General features: G+C 39.6%; 1 protein-coding gene across 4 annotated transcripts in view; it reads right to left on the minus strand.

Annotated features, from left to right (window-relative positions):
• Positions 1 to 22,346, minus strand: part of CCDC138 (coiled-coil domain containing 138) — a gene marked incomplete at both ends in the record, with an annotated part of 53,178 nt that overhangs the window by 23,863 nt on the left and 6,969 nt on the right. For 3 of the 4 annotated variants that reach the window (XM_080937679.1, XM_080937681.1, XM_080937678.1), the window contains 7 exons: positions 1,183 to 1,344; positions 6,702 to 6,809; positions 7,309 to 7,386; positions 8,243 to 8,362; positions 11,742 to 11,900; positions 19,147 to 19,328; positions 20,208 to 20,335. In XM_080937679.1, coding sequence (XP_080793805.1) covers positions 1,183 to 1,344; positions 6,702 to 6,809; positions 7,309 to 7,386; positions 8,243 to 8,362; positions 11,742 to 11,900; positions 19,147 to 19,328; positions 20,208 to 20,335 — 937 coding nt within the window. Of the gene's footprint in view, positions 1 to 1,182; positions 1,345 to 6,701; positions 6,810 to 7,308; positions 7,387 to 8,242; positions 8,363 to 11,741; positions 11,901 to 19,146; positions 19,329 to 20,201; positions 20,336 to 22,346 lie in introns of all 4 variants that reach the window. The other variant, XM_080937680.1, reaches the window with a different exon arrangement.

Below are 22,346 nucleotides of genomic sequence, written 5' to 3' on the forward strand. Positions count from 1 at the left end.
TTAATACTGAGGTCTGAAATGAATCATGTTAAAAACTGTTGGTATAGACAATTTTTGGGCAAAACTGCATTTACTCCAGATATAGAGGCACACGTTTATAAGCCCAGTAACACTGAGACAGTGATGAGAATTCTAGGTTTAACACCATCCTAAAGTAGTCAGTGAGTTTAAAGACAGCCTAAGCTGCGTATTGAAACCTTGTCTCACAAAACAAAAAATACTATCAACATTTCCCACTTATAAACATGACAGAAATTGGGGCTGGGAAGATGGGGTTAATTAAATGCACTGTTGCTCTTGCAGAGAGAGCACAGGGGTTCAGTTCCCAGACGGATTACAGCCACCTGTAACCCCAGTCCTAGAGGACCAAAAGGAGGCCTCTGACCCCTGCAGGTATCATGCATGCATGTGGTACACATACATACATTCATGTGGTACACAAACATACATTCATGTGGTACACATACATACATGCATGTGGTACACATACATACATTCATGTGGTACACATACATACATTCATGTGGTACACAAACATACATTCATGCGGTACACATACATACATTCATGTGGTACACATACATACATTCATGTGGTACACATACATACATTCAGGCAAAACACTCTCACATAAAATATATGAATCTAATTTAAAAAATAAAAATGGGGGGCCAGTAAGATGGCTTGGTGGGAAAAGGTACTGGCCACCAAGCCTGGGGACCTGAGTTTCACTCTTGCGATGCACGCACACATTGGAAGGAGAGAACGGATTCCAGAAAGTTGTCCTCTGACCTTCATACATGTGTGCTGGTGTACCTGTGCTCCCAGACACCCCTCATTAAATAAATAGATGCGATTTTTCAAAACTACAATAAAGTAAATTTTTAAAAAATGCCAGAAGTTTTTTCTTACTTAATCATCATGTATTTCAAATTGACAAGACAAAGAACTAAAAACTTGGGATGCTGACATAGCTCAGAGGTTAAAAGCACCTACAGCTTTTACGAAAGACCCAGGCTAGTATGGAAGTAATAACAGGGCCCACACCTTCTGTAAGTCCAGTTCTAGGATTCAACACCCACTCTGGCCTCCACGGGCACCAGAACACATGTGGCCCTGATGTGTACGCAAGCAGAACACTTACACAGATAAATAAAAGTAAGTAAACTCTTGAACCCCAACCTTTACACATTTCTCTTGAATGTCGCTTCTCTGGGAAGACTTGGCTGGTGTCTTTTCTCCATCTATACCAGGCTCCTCAGGCTCCACTTTGCTAAGATGGCAGTCTGATATCCAATCCATGAAAACAGTTAACAGCTCATACACTTGTCCATTGAGTGCTGCCTGTTGACCAAACAGTAAATCAAATGTTTACTTCAGTTGAAAACCCCATAAAAACTAAAAAGAAAGCCTTAAATTTGGTGATTATAGAAGAATTTACCTAAAGTATCTTTAGACAAGTATATAGGTATTTATCTAAGCAAAAATAAATTCCAAATAAAATATTTACTCAATATTAAAAACATTAAATGTATGCTTAGATAAGTAAATTCATAATAAGGAAAATAAAAGTACATTATTACTATAATAAAGAGTTTTCAGTGGTTATGTAGAGAGGTTCTAGACTATAACCCCATCCCAGCACCAGAGAAGCTGAAGAAGACAATGAGTTTAAGGCTAAACTGGGTTACACAGTGAGACCCTGTCTCCAAACCAACAAAAAAAAATTTCTTTAAATAACTGTCCTTAAAGTTATTTAAGTTTGATAACACAAAAATGTAAAAACTGGCTTTAATTTGGCAGCATGAATCACCCTGCCTAAAAAAGCCTAACAACACAGACTTAACGATTCCCAAAACTAGTTTCTATTGTGGGATATCATGTTTCTTCCCACAAAACTTAATTTCTTTGTAATAACTTGATATAAACATTATGTATAATCTTTCCTGGAAATCCTATTCTTTGGGAACCTATCAAAGCAGGAGAGAAAAAGAGTAAGGCAAAAGACCTGGGATAGCACATTTGCCTAGCATGTGTGAGACCTGTGCTTGGTCCCACAAAAAAATAAAAAATAAATTAAAACCCAAGCATCTAGGCAAACCTGTGAGTTTTTCTTGAGTGGATCATTTGAGGTTGGAAGACCCGCCCTAAGTATGAGCCACACCTTCTGGTAGCATCCAAAATAAAAGAACTTGGAAGAAGGAAGCTTTGATTTGTGGTAAGTTAACCTATCCCGCTGCTGAGGCATTCCTTCACTAGTATTAGAGCCTACTTCCTAGGGATTCCAACAAAGACTGAAGACCAGCAGCTCTCTAGGGCTCCAACACAAGATTGGGAATGCTGTCTCGTAGGCACAGCAACTATTTGATTCTCAGCCTTTTCACCAAGAGACAGCCATTGTTGGACTAATTGGATTACAGCCTATAAGCCACTCTAACAAATATCTTTATTTAATATATGTGTGTGTGTGTGTGTGTATATACATATATATAGTATAAGTTATATGTATATATACACATATTTACACATAACTGTTGTTAGGCTTTTTTAGACACAGTGATCCATGTTGCTAAATTAAAGCCAGTTTTTACACACACACACACACACACACACATCTTATAAGTTCTGTTGCTTTAGAAAACCCTGTCTAAGAGTCGCTTTCAGTTTACAAAAGTTCAAGGTCTGCCTAGGCTATGAGATCCTACCTCAAAAAATAAAAACAAAAACAAAACAAACAAAAAAAAAAAAAAAAAAAAAAAAAAAAACAGAATCCTTCCTGCCACATCCCAGGGACATACACAGATTTTATTCCAAGAACTATTTCAGAGTCCGCTAACTAAATGGCCCACCCTACCTTTGACTATTATGTAACAACTGTCAACTGAGAGCCTCACCTTTACAAAGAAACTTGCTGACCAGAGTTTACAGCACTCTCACAAGCAACAAAAGTTTCAATAAACTGTTTCTGAATAACCTGGTAGATGTCTTAATTACGTTCCCAAACTTTGTTTCAGTCTCCAGTTATGCTAGAGACTGGCCTGGCATGGGTCTTATTATTTCTAAGTAAAAGTTTCTGTCTTGTTGGGGATTGGTTCTAATGCTCTGAATTAATCCAGCCCCTAAAATCAGAAATCTACGTGTACAAACAATGAAAATCCTTGTCCCCAGTCGGTTTTTGATCGATCAATAATGAACCAAGAACCAATGGCTAGGCAGGTAGTCTGAGGTGAGACCTTTAGATTTGTGTGGGCTAGAGACTAGGAGAGAGAAGGGGAGGATATGCCATCATTTGGAGGGAAACTGATCAGATTTAGAGCTACAGAAGTAAAATCATCTGAAATGTAGGTGAGAAGGAAGGCCCACCCCCCCCCCCAGGCGTGCAAGGGCTGCTCAGAAGCGTTCTTAGGCAGCAAAGACTAGGGTACTGCCCAGACGGAGCCAGGGCAACAAAGATAAAATATAGAATTAGAGGGTATTAAGTCTGGAGTACCAGAAGGAAATGTGTGCTAGCCAAGAGTGAGAAACTGCCCAGCTTTTGAACTAATCAAGGCATATGGTTGTTAATGATGAACCATTCATTCCACATGGCTCTTACACAATATTCAGTGTGTTAGGGTCTCTCATCAAACCCAAAGCTCACAAACATGCTGGTCCCCTTACACATGTTTTTAAAATAATAATTTTAATATATTTATATAGATTTATGTTAAGGCGATACATATTTGGACAGAAGAGAGATAGGCGGAGGAAAGACCGAGGAGCGGAAAAGTATAGGGAGGAGGCGGAGGAGAAAAGGAGAAATCAAGATGGAGCTGGAGAAAGTGGACCTAGATCCTGGTGGCTGTAATTGGTGATAGGTAGATATAAATATTCTTAAGGGATTCTAAAGGTCTTATAGAAGGGCAGTTTATATCCTTGCCTATTGTACTTAATCTTATTGTATAGAGGGTTTGTGGATTGAGAATTTAATATATAAACCTCCCATGAAAAGCTACTGGGACTTAGAGTCATGTTTGTGCCGGGCAGTGGAGGAAAGGAAAGGAACACACTGGGGTGGTCGTATCCACCTGGGACAGAGGCAACAGGGCTGGCAGAGTGAACCGCCTGGAGAGGATGGATTGTGGACCGAGTGCTTGGCTCCATACTAGAGTGGTGTCCGTGGAGTGAGACCGCGGGGGCCCATAAAGGGATAAGCCATCCATTCTAATATATACCATAACATGTTTACTTACTGTGTGTTTATGACATTTGCATGAGTGAAAGTGTGTTGTGTCAGTTCTCTCTTTCTACAGTGGGTGCTGAGAATCACTCAGGTTGTCAGCCTTGATTGTCAAGAACATTTGCCTACTGAGCCATTTGCTGGCATGCAAGAATACTTTTAAACTTCAGTTTTTTTCTTCAAGTAGAAACTAACTACTTTAGGTGAAACTAATCCTGAGTATGCATTTTTAGAATGTTTATTTATTTAATTATTATATTAATAAATAAATAAATTAGTTAATATATTAGTGTTTCACCTGCATGTATATCTGCAAACCATGTGTGCGCAATGTCTGCAAGAAGCTAGAAGAAGGCAATGGGTTCCCTGGAACCGAGGTTACAGACAGTTCTGAGCCACTGTGTACACGCTGAGAACTGAACCCAAGTCCTCTGGAAGAGTAGCAGGTGCTCTTAAACCATTTAAAATTTATTACATTAAAATTTAATACATTTTCATTTTAATGTATATAAATTAAATTCTTAACCATATAAAACGTCCATCTTTCTCCAACTTACATAAAGAACTACAAAATGTGATAAAATGATTAAAGTCCACGGTAAATACTATTACCCAAGTATTATAGGGTTCAAGCTTTGAAAAAGAGATTGCTAGGTACTGGCAAGTTTGTTAAGTAAATAGAACTTTTTAATACAATGCTAGAATTATAAAATGTTACAATTGCTTTGGGAAATAGACATTTTTAAAAATACACATCTACCTTGTAACTCAAAAATTCTGGTTCTAGTAAGAATTAAAACATGCCCACAAAATTCTTGTATGTGAATATTTATACCACTTTTATTTGTAAGATAAAAAACACAAGTATCTATGTACGAAATGGATATGTGAACTGTAATAAATTCATGTAAAGGGATGCTACTGATTACTGCTAATGCAAGCAACACCGTGAAGAGAAAGGAAGGTCTTAACCGAATGAGATACCATGCAATTCAATGCACTAATGCTATTCAACAGGCCAAACACTCTAGGCCGAGAGAATGCATGTCAACGGCTGCTTCTGAGGAACATTCTAGTGCTATATCTGTTTGTACATGGCACGAGGAAAAGCATCTACCAAAACTTTACATGAGAAAAATCTAGTTTGTTATTATATGTGACTTATACCTCAAGTTTAAAAAATTATGGAATTCAGAGAACCCAGTCTGTGGTAGTATTATGATCTGTGTAGCAAATGTCTCCCCAAAAATGCTGTGTTGAGAGGCAGGGCTTGGAGGGGTAAAAGTAACTAGATCATGTGAGTTCTGACTCAGTCAGTGATGAATTAACAATGACTTAATGAAGATAATCAATGAGCTAATCATTATTGGAAGAAGGTGGAAACTAGGACATAGGGCTTAGGTGGAGGAATGTCACTGGAGACATGCTTTTCCTCCAGTCTGTTTCCTGGCTATGAGGTGCTCAGGTCTGCTTCATTCCATATTCTCTTATCGTGAGGACCTGCCTCACTGCAGGCCCTATCCTGGTTTGCTTTCTATTACTGTGATGAACACTAAGACTAAAGCAACTTGGGGAGGAAAGGTTTTGTTTGGCTGACACAACCTGATCATAGTTCTTCATAAAACCAACCCAAGTATGGGACTCAAGGCAGGAACCTAGACCCAGGAACGGAAGCAGAAACCATGGAGAAATGTTGCTTATTGGCTTGTTTCCAATGGCTTATTCAGCCTGCTTCTTATACCAGCCAAGACCACTTGCAGGGGCTGGAGAGATGGCTCAGTGGTTAGAGCACTGACTGTTCTTCCAGAGGTCCTGAGTTCAATTCCCAGCAACCACATGGTGGTTCACAACCATCTGTAATGAGATTTGATGCCTTCTTCTAGTGTGTCTTAACAGTGTACTTATATATAAAATAAATAAATAAACCTAGAAAAAAAAGACCATTTGCCCAAGGTTGGCACCCTGTAGCAGAGTAGACATTAATCAGCAATCAAAAAACACCACAGTCTTGCCTACATGTAATGTGATAAAAGAAATCCCCCTACTAAGATTCCCTCTTTCCCATATGACTCTAATATGTGTAAAGCTAACAACAACAACAAAAACTGAGAGGCCACTGAAATCACTCAAACTGTGAACTAAAATAAACCTGTTGTACAAGTTAAGTAAGTTGATAAAAGCTGACACAGCTAGAGTGTGGTTTGGATAAGAAAATAACTTTATTAACAAGTAACCTTAAAGGACCTGTAACTTGTCACTGCCACTAACATAGTGCTGAACGCTGTTTTGTTTCTGGGTGGAAAGAAAAAATATTAATCTATATGTTATACACATATTATTTCACAGGTAAGTCTATAAAATAATTAAGATGAATTCTTTCAAAACAAAAATATATTTTACTTAAAATAGAAAAAAAAAAATGATTAAAAGATCTAAGAAAATTTCCTAGCTCTCCACTGGAGGAATTTTAATCATATCATACCTTGAGAGGCTTTGAAGCTGGCACCTTTTCTTGTTTTAAGCTTTTCCCTTCGTGAGCAGCATGGGACTCTCCTTTCAGTCTCTGCACTGTCATGAACTCGTACTTCCTCTGCAACAGCGCACAGTCATAAGTTAAGGGGCAATCGTACACAAAACAAGCAAATCAGTTAAGAAATTCCAGACACGGCTGGACAAGATACATGGCTGCTCTTCCAGAGGGTCCTAGTTCAATGTCCAGCACCCATAGAGTTCCAGAGAAATCCAGTGCCCTCTTCTGACTCCCACGGGCACAGGACAGGCACATGGGATATAGTCATATGTGCCGCAAACACTCAAATACACAAAATAGTTCATTTAAAACTTATGACAAGGACTAGAGAGGTGCCTCGGCTATTAAGAAAAGATACTACTCTTCCAGAGAACCAGACAGTAGTTGAGTAGCAGCCCCAGGGGCTCCAATGACCTTTTCTGACTTCTGTAGACAACTGCACACACATGGCATACACTCACTTAGATACACACACACACACACACACACACACACACACGCATGCGCAATAAAAAAATTATAAAAACAAAAACTCATTGGAGAAAAGCAGGCAACTTACCTGTAAGTTATCTAAACGAGCTTGGACCCTTTTTGCCTGAATCTCCATCTTCTTGTTTTCCTCACTTACTTCATTTAGCTAAGGAAAAAAAATTACATATTTCAGTAAAAATTTTAAATTATTTTGATACTACTTCTCAATGCACTGTCCAATTTTATCACATACTTAAGCAAGCAATTTAACAAAACAGCCAAAAATTCCCACTTCATTCTAAAATATTAACAGTATCTAGGAAACTTTCTATTTCATCAAAAATTGTCAAAGCTCCTATGATGATTAGTGTTAATGATCAATAAGACAGAGTCTGTAACCATTCACAAGGCACATTCCTATCTACACAGAATTAAATTGGGTTAGCCTTCTGGCATGCCTCTGAGTTTATTTAGATTAAGCGAGGTTGGAAGACCTATCCTAAAACCGGGTGGTACTATCTGAGAGCTCTGGTCGTAGGCTTCATAAAAAAGTAAGTTGACCCATTCTCAAATTACTAAGGTTTTTCTTATGCTTGTTTTATAAATAAAAGAAGGTACATGGGTGTTTTGACAGCCTGCACGTCCTTGTGCACATGCATGGAGTACATCTGGAGGCCAGAAGAGGGCATCAGACCGCTAGAAGTGGAGATAGAGACCATTGTGAGCTGCCATGTGGATTCTAGGAGCTGAATCCAGTCCTTGGGAAGAGCAATCAGGGTTCATAACCACTTCAGTCCCTGTGCTTGCCGCTAACCTAGTAAAGCTTTTATTTTTAATTTTTTTTCAAATTGCCAAATATATAATAAATTAAAAAGAGGAAGCAAGAATGTAAATATTTATGTTTACAAAAATATTAAAATAAAGCTAACAAATTTATTGAGTTCTTTAGCTAAAATGTTTTAAAACTAACTTAAATTTCTTAAATATTATCTTAAATCTAATACATATGGAATAGGTCTTACCTGTTTTCTTAAGTTATCATTCAGCTCTCTCAGGGTATCAAAGGAGGACCTCATTCTCTTGTTCTCTTTATTCTTTTCCTTTATAGTTTCCGTTAAGTGTTCGACTTCTGTACTGTGTTGCTAGAAGAGAGGGAAGTCTAATCAAAATAACAGCTAAGAATCCTGTATCAGTAGGGCCTAACATGCCCAACTCCAAGTTAAATCCCCACCAAAAAACTAAAATAAATCAAATGTTATTAAACATAAATTAATTAAAGCTAAAATTCTTTCATCACAAAACTCTTACCAATGTATTTAAGCATATATACACATATAAATTTTCATAAATAAATGTGTATATATGTATATATGTGTGTAACACATACATACACACACACACACACACACACACACGAGTAACTCTAACCAAGAAAGTGAAAGACTTGTATAATAAATACTTAAAGGCACTGAAGAAATAAATTGAAGAAGATACCAGAGGATGGAAAGATCTCCTACGCTCATGGATCAGTAGCTTTAATATTATGAACATGGACACCAAAAGCAATATACATATTAAATGCAATCCCCATCAAAATTCGAACACAATTCTTCACAGAAATTGGAAGAAAAAAAAACTTTCATTTTCATTTGGAAACCCAATACCTAGAATAGCTAAAACAGTTCTGAATAGTAAGAAAGCTGCAGGAGGTATCACCATACCTGGCTTCAAGTTATACTATTGAGCTACTGTAATAAAAACAGCATGGTGTTGGCATAAAATATATTGATCAATGTACTAAATTGAAGACCAAGATAAGTCCTCGTATCTATGGGCACCTGATTTTTTAAAAATTCATTTTATGTATATGAGTGCTGCGTACCAGAAAAGAGCATCAGATCCCATTATAGATGGCCGTGAACTACCATGTGGGTGCTGGGAACTGAACTTAGGACCTCTGGAGGAGCAGTCAATGTTCGTGACCACTGGGTTCTCTCTCTAGAACCAGCACCTGATTTCTTAACAAAAACACACAGTGGAAAAATGACAGCAACTTCAACAGACATTGTTGGTCAAGTTGTACAGCAGCATGTAGAAGGTATGGCCAGATACCCTGAGTCTGGTAGTAGAGAGAGTACGGAACAATCTTGAACTCACAGGCACAAGAAAACACTTCCTGGATGGGACAATAACAACATCCGCACTAAGAACAATTAATCAGTGGGGTCTCAACACTGCAGAGCTTTTATGAGCAAAAGACAAAGCTAAATATAACATTAGGACTAATTGGCAGGCTACAGATGAGAAAATTAATCATTAATTAATTAATCATCTGACAGAGAGCCAGTTTTTTTTTAAACTGAACACCAAGAAAACAAATAACCCAATTAAAAATGGAGTACAGAACTAACAGTGTTCTTAAAAGATAAAACACAAAAGGCTGAGAAACAAAGTAATAATGCTCAACATCCTTAGTCATCAAGGGAATTTGAACCAAAACTACACTGAGATTTCATCTTATCAGAATCAGAATGGCCAAGGGCAATAAAACTAATAGCTCATGCTGGTTAGGATGTGGGGCAAGGGAAACAGTTACCCATTGCTGGTAAAGTGCAAACTTCAGCAGCCACTATGAAAATCAGTGTGGTAGTTCTTCAGGGAGCTGGGAACCACAAGATCCAGCTTACCACTCTTGGGCACTGTGCTGACTAGTTTTATATCCAAGTTGACAAAAACTGGAGTCATCAAGAGAGGAAGAAGCCTCAATTGGGAAAGTGTCTTGTGTAAGACCAGACAACAAGAAAGCCTGCCGGACATTTTATTAATTAGTGATTGATGGGGAGGGCCAAGCTTTATTGAGACTAATAGTCCTGGGTTCTACAAGAAAGCAGGCTGAGCAAGTCTTGGAGAGCAAGCCAGGAAGTAGCCCTATTTCATGACGTCTGTATCAGCTCCTCCTTTCATATTCCTGCCCTGACTGATTCTTGTCCCGACTTCCTTTGATGATGAACAATGATGTGGAAGCATAAGCCAAACAAACCCTTTCCTCTTCAAGTCACTTTGGTCGTAGTGTTTCATGACAGTAACAGTAATGCTAAGACAGGCATATATCCAAAGGACTCTATTTAGAAACAGTAGTTTAACCATGTTCACTGCTGTTCTATTCTAATAACCTCAAGGACGATCAACAGATGAATGGTTAATGAAAATGGTCATTTACATATTCCTGAGTATTTCCTACCCTTGAAGGAAAATGAAATATGTAGGTAAATAAATAGAGCTATAAAAATCATCTGGAGTGAGGTAACCCAGACCTAAAAAGACAGAATAGTATATATTCTCTTACGTGTAGGTGTTAGCTTTTAAGCCTTGGATAGGCATGTACAATCTGTATAACCACAGAGGAATAGGTGAAGGGAAAGCACTCCCAAGGAAGGGGAAATAGACACCTACAGATCTCATTGAACACAGAGAAGTTATGCTGGTGCCTAACTAGAGCCTGCACTCTGCTGACTATTGTTCATGGTACCCAGCACACTACCAATGGAGAAAGGTAAACAGCAATCCAGCTGTAAAGCCTTCTGTCCGCAATGGTGAACTGCCTGTATAATAGCAATAATATGACTGCTAAGGATGTTCTGCAATGCTCACAGATCAGCCACTGCTGCTGTAGGAGATAGGAACTAATGAGAGCCACAACCGGACAATGTGCTGAGAGTGAGGAACTTTGGAACACTCAGTCCTAAATAGGATGGCTATCCTCTCTCTCTCCTTAGAGCTCAGGACACCAGGTGAAAGACAAGTCAGAAAGACCAAAGAGCCAGTGGGTATAGAGAACAGCAAGGAAATAGTGCCTTGCAGACACAAGACTGACACACACATATGAACTGTGTCAGAGAGTCTGTGCCAGAATGTACAGGGCCTGCGTAAGTCCAAACCAAATGGGATCCCAACACAAGCCCAAACCCTGGCCCCCAAGCTATCTTCAATGGTCAACTGGTCACAAAAATACAATAAAGTAAAACTGGCTTTCTCCAATGTAGTCTCGGTGGATATACAAACCACACTTAACAGCAGGCCCTGGGCTCAATGATAACCAACACAAAACAAACTCAATGGTTTGTTTAGAGTATTTTGTCAGTCTTAGCAAAACAGTCTTTGCTCTGTTTGGGCATTTGTTTGTGTGTGTGTGTGTGTGTGTGTGTGTATGTGTGTGTGTGTGTGTGTTTCTCACGCTTTTGCTTTGTTTTTTGTTTGTTTGTTTGCCTATTTATTTCCTAAAGAGAGAAGAAAAGGCATGAAGCTGGATGAGTGGGGGAGGTAGGGGGGATCTGGAAGGAGATGGATAAACTGTGACCATACAGTAGTATGAGAAAGCCATTTCCAACAAAAGAGAAAATAATGTGTGCATGTGTGGATGCAAGGAGGAAGAAGGGGGGCAAAATAAGCAATATGGTAAGATGGAAAAACAGTGAAGCTAAAAGAAAAGAATTGCTTTATAATCAAACATTGTACAGTTACCTCCTTTAAAATCTGAAATCTCGTCAGAACTTCTTCTTTAACACCTTTAATCTTGCTCAAGGCAGTTTCGTGTCTGAAAAGCAGCTGTTCTCGTTCTGCTAAAAACTGTTCTCGTTTCTGAAGTTCTTCAGCGAATTTCTGCTGGGCTGTAGTTTCACACTATCAAAACACACAGTTTAAATGGCTTTTATTAATTAGTTGACAAATTCTGCAAGTAATGTTTCAATCCATTGTCAGTTTTAATCAAAAGGTTTTGCTGATGTAAAACCATGTGGTCACTTTGGAACAGTCTGTAGTTCCTCAAAAATATTAAAAATAATTAGCATCTGACTCCAGCATTCCAACTGAAAGCACGTATTCATACAAAACTTAAACGCAAATGCTCACAGTAACATCATCACAACAGCCTATATTACACACAACCTATAACTAGTTAGTTTTAACTGTCAACTTGACACAGTCTAGAATTTCCTGGGAAGAGTGTTCTCATAAGGAATTGCCTAGATCAGATTGACCTGTAAGCTGCCTACGGGAAACTGTCTTGCCCAGCCCACTGGGCAGTACTGCTCCCTCAGCAAAGAGCCCTGAGCTATGTAAGACAGAACAAAAAGCTAGACAAGTAACTTACATTTATCTGCTCTTAACTGTGAATATGGTATAACTACCTGCCTTTAAGGTCCTGCTGCCTTGACTTCCCTGCTGTCATGGTATGTGGTTTGAATATGCTTAGCCCATGGGAAGTGGCACTATTAGAAGATGTTGTCCTTTTCGGAGTAGGTGTAGCCTTGTTGGAGGAAGTGTGTCACTATGGGGTAAAGCTTTGAGGCCCTATGTTTAAGCTCTGTCCAGTGCTGAAGGGAACTTCCTCATAGCTGCCTTTGGATCAAGATGTGTAACTCTCGGCTCCTTATCAATACCAAGTTTGCCTGGAGGACACTATGCTTCCTTCCTGCCCTGATGACAATGCACTGAACCTCTGAAACTGTAAGCCAGTCTCAATTAAATGCTGTCCTTTATAATCTTAGTCATAGTGCCTCTTCAGAGAAATGGAAACTCTAAGACAAAAGTTGGTATCAAGGACTGTGATAGGCTTGACCTTATTATTATTTTTTTTTTTTTTGGAAGAATGTAGATTTTGGGACTTTAGATTTGGAAAGCAGTGGATGTTTTAAATGGAGCTTAATGGGCCACTGTAGTAGTAGGAACACAGAAGATAGTGGTGCTGAGGATGATTTGAACTGTGGGGGCCTGCCTCAAGATGTTTCAGAGGAAAATTTTGTTATGTTGTCTAGAAATCTTGTGATATTTTGGTGAAGACTGTGGTTGCTCTTTGCCCTTGTCCAAAGAGTCTACCTAAGGCTAAGGTGAAGAGATATAGATTAATTTCATTGGCAAAGGAAATCTCAAAATAATTAAGCATAGACTCTCCCTACATTTCAATCAAGTGTAGCAAGCTTAGAAAGGAAAAATACAAAACGTATGGTTCTAAGAATAAAGGGTCACCAGTTAGTGGAATGGAACTAAATCCTGTGTTCAAAGATATTAAACGGAACTAAGAGAATGCCTACAGAGCAAGATCCCACCCAGCTAAGCTTATTTTTTTTAATGCATTCTCAGTGAACAAAGGTTAGTTATATCATATAAGGCATTATGACTTGGTCATTGTTTTCATTTAGAAATAAGGAAATATTATTGTGTGTCAAATTGACAAGAGATGGATTGTGATGGCTATTCTTCAACTTGACTATATCTGGAATGAACTACTGTAAATTTATGTTAAGTCAGTACATGATTGGAAAGGGAGAGGAAGTGGAAAAAGGGAAAGGAAACGGAAGAGGAAGAGCTAGGGAGTAAAATGGAAAAGGAGGAGTCAGAGGAGGAGAAGGAGAGGAAGGAACGGGAACAGGAGGACAGTTAACAGCAAGTTATAAGGGATCTCCTAGGAGGGGAACAGAGAGTGTAGTGGTGAATCTGTCCAATATAGACGCACAGCTTGTGTTCCTAATAATACTGAGTTGTATTTTCATTGAATGGGTTTATTTGGGTTGAAGAGGATATTGCAACAAACTACAATCCAGAACTTATAAAAGGCTTGTGAAAAGCTTATGTCTGGGCATGGTAGTATATGCCTTTAATTCCAGGAAACAGAGGCATGCAGATCTCTCAAGTTCAGGATCGGTTTACAGAGCAAGTTCCAGGACATCCAAGCTTAGGCAATGAAAGATGTAACAGAAAAAGAGGGTCACGTTCCAGCCCCAGTCAACAGCAGAACTTGGCAGCTTTGGCCATGTGGCTGTAGCTTTAGAGTCAAGAAGAGGAGGGGGTCACTGGAACAACTAATGAAGGTTACCTGGAGCTCAGAAGTTAATGGTGATTAAGACAAGAACAGCATCAATGTGGTGAAATCTTCTGGAAGGCTGTGTGTTCCTGAGGTGACCAAGGATATACCTTGTGCTGGTAGCCAGACTTGGTAATGTGTAAGAGTCACCCAGATGGTATAGGTTTTGAAGGGGGGCAGCTGAGGCTTGGCACTGTGAGAGGCCAGGGAAAACCATTGGTGAATGTGCAGCCTCAGTTGCAGTTGACAGTCCATGGCTGAAAGGGGTCATGCAAAGAAACGGAGGCTTAGCACCATGAAGAGTCTGTATGAGGCTATTGGTCAAGCCTAGTTGTAGTGGAAGACCTCAGTGTACTGGAGATGCCAGTACCATGGGATGATCACCAACAGCAGTAGCAGCAGTAGAATGGAGTCAACTATAGTCTAGAGTGTTACAGAGAGCAGAACTGGAAAAGTGACCAAACCCTTTGCAGGAGCCCAGAAGATCATGTGTGGATCCCAGACACTGGAACAAGAAGCTGTGAAGTTTAAGTTGCTTTGGAGACCCCAAGATGTTAGAGATGCAAGAGCCATTGGGTACCTTCTGAGGAAAGCTGCTAACAGGGAGTGGAATTGAAGGACCCTAAAGGTTTTCACCAGCCTTACACCCACCCGTCTCCGGCCAAGGCTAGGCCAAGTTCCATTCTCCACCCACAGAAACATTATTGAGTAGAAAATTCTCAGAATGTACTAATTGATGCTTGTTAGCCAATAGATTTAAAGGTCAATATGCTTAGCTAATAAGTTTGAACTGGGGGGGCTGGAGAAATGGCTCAGAGGTTAAGAGCACTGACTGCTCTTCCGGAGATCCTGAGTTCAATTCCCAGCAACCACATGGTGGCTCCCAGCCACCTGTAATGGGATCTGATGCTCTCCTCTGGTATGTCTGAAGAAAGTGACAGTGTACCCACATATATAAAATAAATAAATAAATGTTTTTTAAAAAAGTTTGAACTGTAACCTTGTTGATGTGACCTGTGCCCCTAACATGTATAACAATTGCTTGTAATAGCTATTTGGGGTAACCTTCTAGTCACTCGCCATGAGGGGCTGATTGAGGGTCGACCCTGACTTGTCAGAAAATAAACCTCTTGCTTTTGCATCGAATTCCATTCTCATGTCTCACTTGGGGGTGGGGTCTACTGTAGTTAAGACTCACTTTAAGTCTTGCAGAAGTGCCCGAGAGAAAGTAGTAGGTTGCAGTCGATAAAGATAGAAGTAATAGGAAATCTGAAGAGCATTAAAAAAAATAATCCAACTGATCTTTAGGCAAGTTTGTGAAGCATTTTCCTGATTAATGACTGATGTGGGAGGACCTGGCTCACTCAGGGCAATGCCACTTTTGGGCAATTCATCTTGGGTTGTATAAGAAAGCAGGCTGAGCAAGCAATGGAGTATAAGCTATTAAACTGTGTTACTCTCTTGCCTCTATTTATTTAGTCTTGAGTCTCTGCCCTGATTCCTCTTCATGATAGACTGATATCTGGATGTCCCCAAGTTGTTTTGGCCACAGTGTTTTATCGTAGTGGGGATAATCATAGACCAGAACCTACAAAGCTACAAATCAAAGCAAACTTTTTCTAATTATTTTGAATTGAAACCAGATCTTCTGGTCCTACCCAGCTTACTCTCAAAGTCAGGGGCTCCAGTGATCCTCAAACTTCCAAGTGTATACTACCATGTGGAGCACACATTTGGCTTAAGTTGATTATTTCAAGTACTTCATCACAGAGACAGAATACTTAACTGATTAAATAACTGATTCCCAGATTAGGTTATTTACCCAGGCTCAGTGGTAGGACAGTCAGGCTTGTATGCTGACCTGTCAAAGCAACCCAAACCCACTCTTCCAACCCAATCCTTCTCTTCTGAAATCCACTTTTCCTTCATGCTGCACAGACCAGAAAGGTGGGAACTATGTTAGGGCCTCACACCTGCTCTACGTCTCATCTAAATCAGCACACCAAGTCCAAACATCTTTACAGCCACACTGAAGTCTCTACTCTCTTCAGCGGTTCCTCTGCCACCAACCTGCTCACCCCATGTCACCACTGTCGGTCACCCAGTGACCTACAGTAGAATCCTATCTACTCTCCTGAATTCTACACCTACACAGGCCTCCACTCAGTTCACATAAGCAGAGCAGCTTAGATAGCTGTCCTGCTTTAAAAATTGTCAGGTACTTCTATTTTTCTTAAATTGAGAGCTTCTCATATAAACTAGAATGTACTCCTCTCACTGATTAGATTTAAATGGGATTTAACTTAAATGTCAGGAAACCCTCACCTGACTTCCCATTCTCCCTTAATCAGACATCCAGGTTATACTTGTGTTATTCTTTCATTTAAAGTTACAGAATGAGCATGGCTTGGTGATACAAGTGTGTGCCTTAGTTCTCTAGCACACCAACTAAAGGCAGGGAAATAGACAATTCAAGAATGGCCTAAACTACACAGTGAAGTCAAGGTCAGCCTGGGCTAGCTAATGAGATACTATCTAAGTTTTATGTATACATTATATGCATAATATAGAATATGGTATATATATTTTTAACATGGGTATTCACTATTTGCTTTAAATAAGCTACATGTAGCAGGACCCTAGATATTTTATTCACTTGCAAGGATACACATCATTGAACATATGAATGCGTATTAATAGGCACTAAAATATGTGTTGAATGGATGGAAGTCACATAATGTAGCAAAAATGTAAGTTCTTAATGGTAACTCTAATACTACCCAATAAATTTTAAAAGCAAATGAAACCGGCAGGTAATGAAACATTAATCACATTATCTCACTGATTTTACATTGAATTGTCTGCTGATACATCTTTGCTAGTTTGTTTTTCTTTTACCCTGCACAGCACTTCCTAAAACACCATTTGTTAATTTCACTCCTTAGATTAAACATCTGTAAGACAGCCAGCATGAGTTTTTACTACTTCGTTTCAATACAGGGTCTGCTTAATTCACAACCTGACAATCTCTCCTTATACTCCTTTATTTTTTTCAACACAATATTTTTACTGATAATTTGGGAATTTCACATCATACACCTCAATCACATTTCCTAGCCATCCCAGGTCTCCTTGACCACATTTTGACCTTCTAACTCCAAAAGAAAAGAAAAAAAAGAAGAAAGAAAAGTGAAGAAAAGAAAGAGGAAGAAAAAGAAGCTGAGGGGGAGAAGAGGAGGAAGAGGAGAAAGGAGGAGGCTGTCCAATTTGTGTTGTCTACGTACTCACTGGAGCATGTCAAACTCCTGGTGCCCAGTAGCCATCTCCACCACATCCCACCAGAAGCCATCAACTGTGTAGAGCTGCACTTCAGTATCCTGATCACAACGCTTAAGTTCTCTTCAGTGGCTCTCTGTATAGGTTGTTACTTTTTTGGGAGATGAGGTGGGTGGGCTGTCACAGAAATCTTCTATGCCATTCTTTCTCAACTATGAGTCTGCAGTCATCTACACCATTACAGAAGCTTCCTTGCCCTTTACAGTCAGAGGGAGCACGGAACATGGACTTCCACATGGCCTCAGGTGACAGCAGAGACCACAGCCATCCACATGACCTCCAGCCTCCAAATGTGCCATGGAGCTCATGATGGTGTCTGGTAGCAGTACAGATCACAGCCATCAACATGGCTCTCTGCTGCAACATGGACCATGGACACCATCATAGTTCTTTCTTAGGCAGGGTCCCACTATATCGTCCTGACTGGCCTGAAACTCACTGTGTAGATCAGCCTGGTCTGGAACTCACAGAAATCCACCTGCCTCTACCTCCTAATGGCTGAACCATATCTGGTCAATGCCATACCCAGAATGTCGTTCTCACTGCTCTCCTATCTAAATTCTACCTCCAGTCAAGGACCAGGCTCAGTCTTTCCCAAAATACTTTTACATGATTTAGGATAAAAATAATCTTGTTCTTAAATACCATAGTAATCATGGGTGGTATTTAATGACGGGTCTACATGCTTTAACTACTTCATAGTTGTACATGACTGTAGATTTATGTTAAGGCGTTACATGATTGGACAGGAAGAGGTAGGCGGAGAAAAGGGAGGAAATCGGAAGAGAAGAGAGTGGGAGAAGGAGATCAAGAAGGAGCTCAAGAAGGGTGATCTGGACCCAGGTGAACTTAATTGGCACTAGGTAGATGTAAATATTCTAAGGGATTCTATAGGTCTTTTATCTCATATAGAAGGGCAGTTCGTATCTTTGTCCATTTGATGTAATCTTATTGTGTAGAGGGTTTGTGGATTGAGAGTTTGATATATAAACCTGTATGAAAAGCTATCGGGTCTTAGAGTCATGTTTTACTGGGCGGTGGGGTAAAGAAACACGCCGGGGCAGAAGCACCAGGACAAGCGGAGTGAACTGCTCAGGAAGGGAATCGTGTGGAAGGGGCGTCATGTGGACTGAGTGACAGTCTGTGCGCACAGCTCCACACTAGAGCAGCATCCACAGAGTGAGACCGCGGGTGCCCATAAAGGGTTAAGCCATCTATTTCACATTTACAGCAACACATGACTACTTCTAATAAAGAGCCATATAAACGGCACTAGATAAACTCGTGCTTCCTTCTCTGTCCAGATACTTGATAAACACACGCATACATACCCTTCACATATAAATCCCAAAAATAACATAAATGTCCACTTTCAGAGTTGAATTTTGACAAACAACTTCTTATACACATGTACGTACAACAACAAATTCATAATGTCTTCAAATAACATACTTGGTATCAGCATGTTCTCTTTGATATCTTAAGAATGGGCTGGGTTCAAATTAAACATAAGACAGTCTAAAATCTGAGACCAGCAAACTGCCATTGCTTTGATGTTTCCCTCAGCGACTTCACTTTCCATTCAACAGTTCCTATCCATTAAATCTGCCCCTTCTGAACTGCCATGAGCTGACTGTGTATAAGTCAAATCAAAGTCTTTACACTGAAGTTTTGCAGATAGTCTTAGAACACAAATATTTCTAAACTCTCAATCCAGCATTTGGTTTTTACCTGCAATTTCGTATGTATATGAAATAATTCATCATATATTTGATTTATTTGATGTGGAAGCAAACCCTGTTTCTTTGACACTTTGGGTCTTGAGTAAGTGGCATGCTTCAGAGGAGTGTCAACGGAACCACTGTAACATTCCGTCTGAAGTCTTGAGGAGGCCATGTTAGTTGGCAGGGCATCTGCAAAAAATTTTAGTTTTTTAGATAGAGAGTCTTCAGAAAGAGTTGCATTAAATAAAAATTAAGAGTATTGTTATAAAATCTGGAAAGAATGATGCAGCAAAAAAAAAAAAAAAACAAAAAAAACAAAAAAAAAAAGAATAAAATGCAACATAAGATTTGGATAAAGTATATAAATTAATGATTTGCATAAAAACACTCATGAATTAACTAGCCTAGTCCAAGACATGAAATGTTACCTCATAAACTCCTAATCATGTTACCCTGTGCCCTAAAACCAAATTAACCAGCTAATTTATGGTGCTAACTACCGCCTTTTCTTTTCAATTCCCTCTACCTACATTTTACAAGTCCCTCTTTTGTCTGTTTTAGACTTTAGATGCCTGTGGTTAACATGACTTCTATAACCTCTCCTTTAAATACTAACATGTTCTCTGAAATCTGCCCAGGCTAACTGCAGAATGGCAGGTTTACAAGTCCCTACTGTTTACCCTATTTTATAAATACACAAAAATATTCTCCCAGACACGTATTTAACGTAGAGTTTACAGAGTCATGCATCTGGCTCCTGCCACACACAGTCAATTTATTTGGGGCATACGCATAACTAATAGCAAAATTGCAGGTTCAACTTTACTAATAATGACAAATTGTTTTCCAAAGTGATTTAACAGTCTAAACATAGTAGATAAGTTTCACTTACTTCCAATCCCTACCAATAATGTACGTATCAGAATCTTCTTTCTGCTAATAAAGTATAAAATACTCTCTTATAAAAAGTAAACCCTTGGGGCTAGAGAGATGGCACTTGTTGCTCTTACAGGGGATTCAGGGTCAGACCATTGGAACACAAATTCTTACAAATACTCTTACCCTTACTGTTGTCCATTTCTTTGAAGGAATGCTTTGTTATTTTGTAGGCACCATCTCTATGATCATCTTCAACTAATTCTTTTTCTGTTTCCCATTTCTTTAAATCATGAAAAGAATCCAGTTCATCATCTAGGCTTTAACAATATACATATCAGAAACCCAGAAGTTCACCACAACTGACAAAACAAACAAAACTGCTTTTCAGACAGCAACACCACAAATGAGGGGAAAGTGACGATCATTTTTAAATAAAAAAATACAAATGGAAAACGCATGAACTAAGTAAAACTTCCTGAAAGCCCCCTGCAAGTGCTTTTCAATCTTTCTGCATGTTTAAAACAGCTTAAGACTTTTTGAATGATCTGTGGCTACCAAACTTCCAAAACCCAGTAACTCACACAAGATGGGCATTGTTATCTATAATTTGATTAAGACAGTTAACAGTTACCCTACAAATCAGAACGCCATGTTCTGGGGTTACCTCAGGGCAGCACTACTCTCCTGCTTACAGACACATTTGATCATTCTTCTAGAAGTATATTAAAGCAAATAGAGGCAAAACTTTCACAATGTTTCTTACTTATCACAGTACACAGACAATATCACTGCACAACAGAATGAACGTTAAGATATCAGGGTTGTTATGGCCATGTGTAAAGTACTCCTCAGGGCTCCAATGTTGCCAGGTCAGAGTCCCGGAATGACTAGTTTACAAGTGAGCTAGTGTCATTAACGGGTTAACCCACTAATTATCATCATACTAAATGAGCTTTTAGGAAATGAGGCCAAGCTGGAGAGAAAGCAGGTCACTAAGAACCTGTTTTTCTCCCCGCCCCCTTCATTAATTAATTTATTTACATCCCAGTTGGAGCTTCCCCTGCCTCCTCTCTTAATCCCTACCCCTCACTTCCCCCTCTTCTCTTTCCTCAGAGAAGGGGAGACCTCCCATGGATATCAGCCCGAAGCTGTAGTAGAACTGAGTACATCTTCTATTGAAATACAAGACAAGCTGGTCCAGTTAGGGAGGGGAAAGGGATCCAAAGGCAGGCAACAGGTTCAGAGACAGTGCCTGCTCTTGCTGTTAAGGTCCAACATGAGGGCCAAGCTGTACATATGTTACATATGTATAAGGGGACTGACCATGTTTGTCCCATGCATGCTCTCTGGTTGGTGCTTCAGTCTCTATGAACCCCTATGGGCCCAGGTTAGTTGATTCTGAAGTTTTTTCTGTGGCGTCCTTGACCTCTCTGGCTTTTAATCCTTCCTCCACCTTTTTCACAAAACTCCCTGAGCTCTGTCTAATGTTTGGCAGTGGGTCTCTGCATTTGTTTACATAAGTTGCTGGGTGAAGCCTCTCACATGACTGTTGTGCTAGGCTTCTGTCTGCCAGCACTGCAGAATATCATAGTAGTGTCTGGGACTCAGTTGGGCCAGTATTGATTCCCTCACTTTCTGCTCCCTCTTTATGTCTGCACGTCTTGTAGGCAAATATGTTTTTCAAAGAGTTGTCTTGCCTGTTTCTAAGGAAAATGAAGTCTTCAGAGTCACACTGTAATTTGGAATTATAGCCAGATCTAAAGAGCAATGGCAGTGGACGAAGGTAGTAGAAGAGACATGGAAGTAGGAGCAGAGACAAGGGGGACCTGGGGGTAGGAAGTGGGGTCAACCAGAACTAATGCATGAAAACAAACATAAGGAAAGCTAATTTTGGTATGGTGACTGAAAAATAAAAAAGGTTAGAACTGGGAAGATGGCTCAGCGGTTAAGAGCCCTTGTTGCTCTTCCAGAGGATCCAGGTTCAATTCCAAGCACTGACATGGCAGCTCACAACCATTTCCACATAACACACATATTTGATGCACAGACTTAGAACTATACAGTTGAGCGGTTCTCACTTTCCTAATGCAGTGACCCTTTAATACAGTTCCTCACTTGTGGTCACTTCCAACCAGAAAGTTATTTTCACTGCTGCTTCATAACTGTGATTTTCCTACTGTCTTGAACTGTAATGTAAATGTCTGAGTTTTCTGGTGGTCTTAGACAACCCCTGTGAAGGAATAGTTCAACCCCCAACGGGGTCTCAACCTATAGGTTGAGGACGGCTGGACTGACAGGTAACAAGCATTTATTGTTCTTATAGAAGAT

Source organism: Micromys minutus, assembly GCF_963924665.1.
Source record: "Micromys minutus genome assembly, chromosome: 25".
NCBI classification, from domain to species: Eukaryota; Metazoa; Chordata; class Mammalia; order Rodentia; family Muridae; genus Micromys; species Micromys minutus.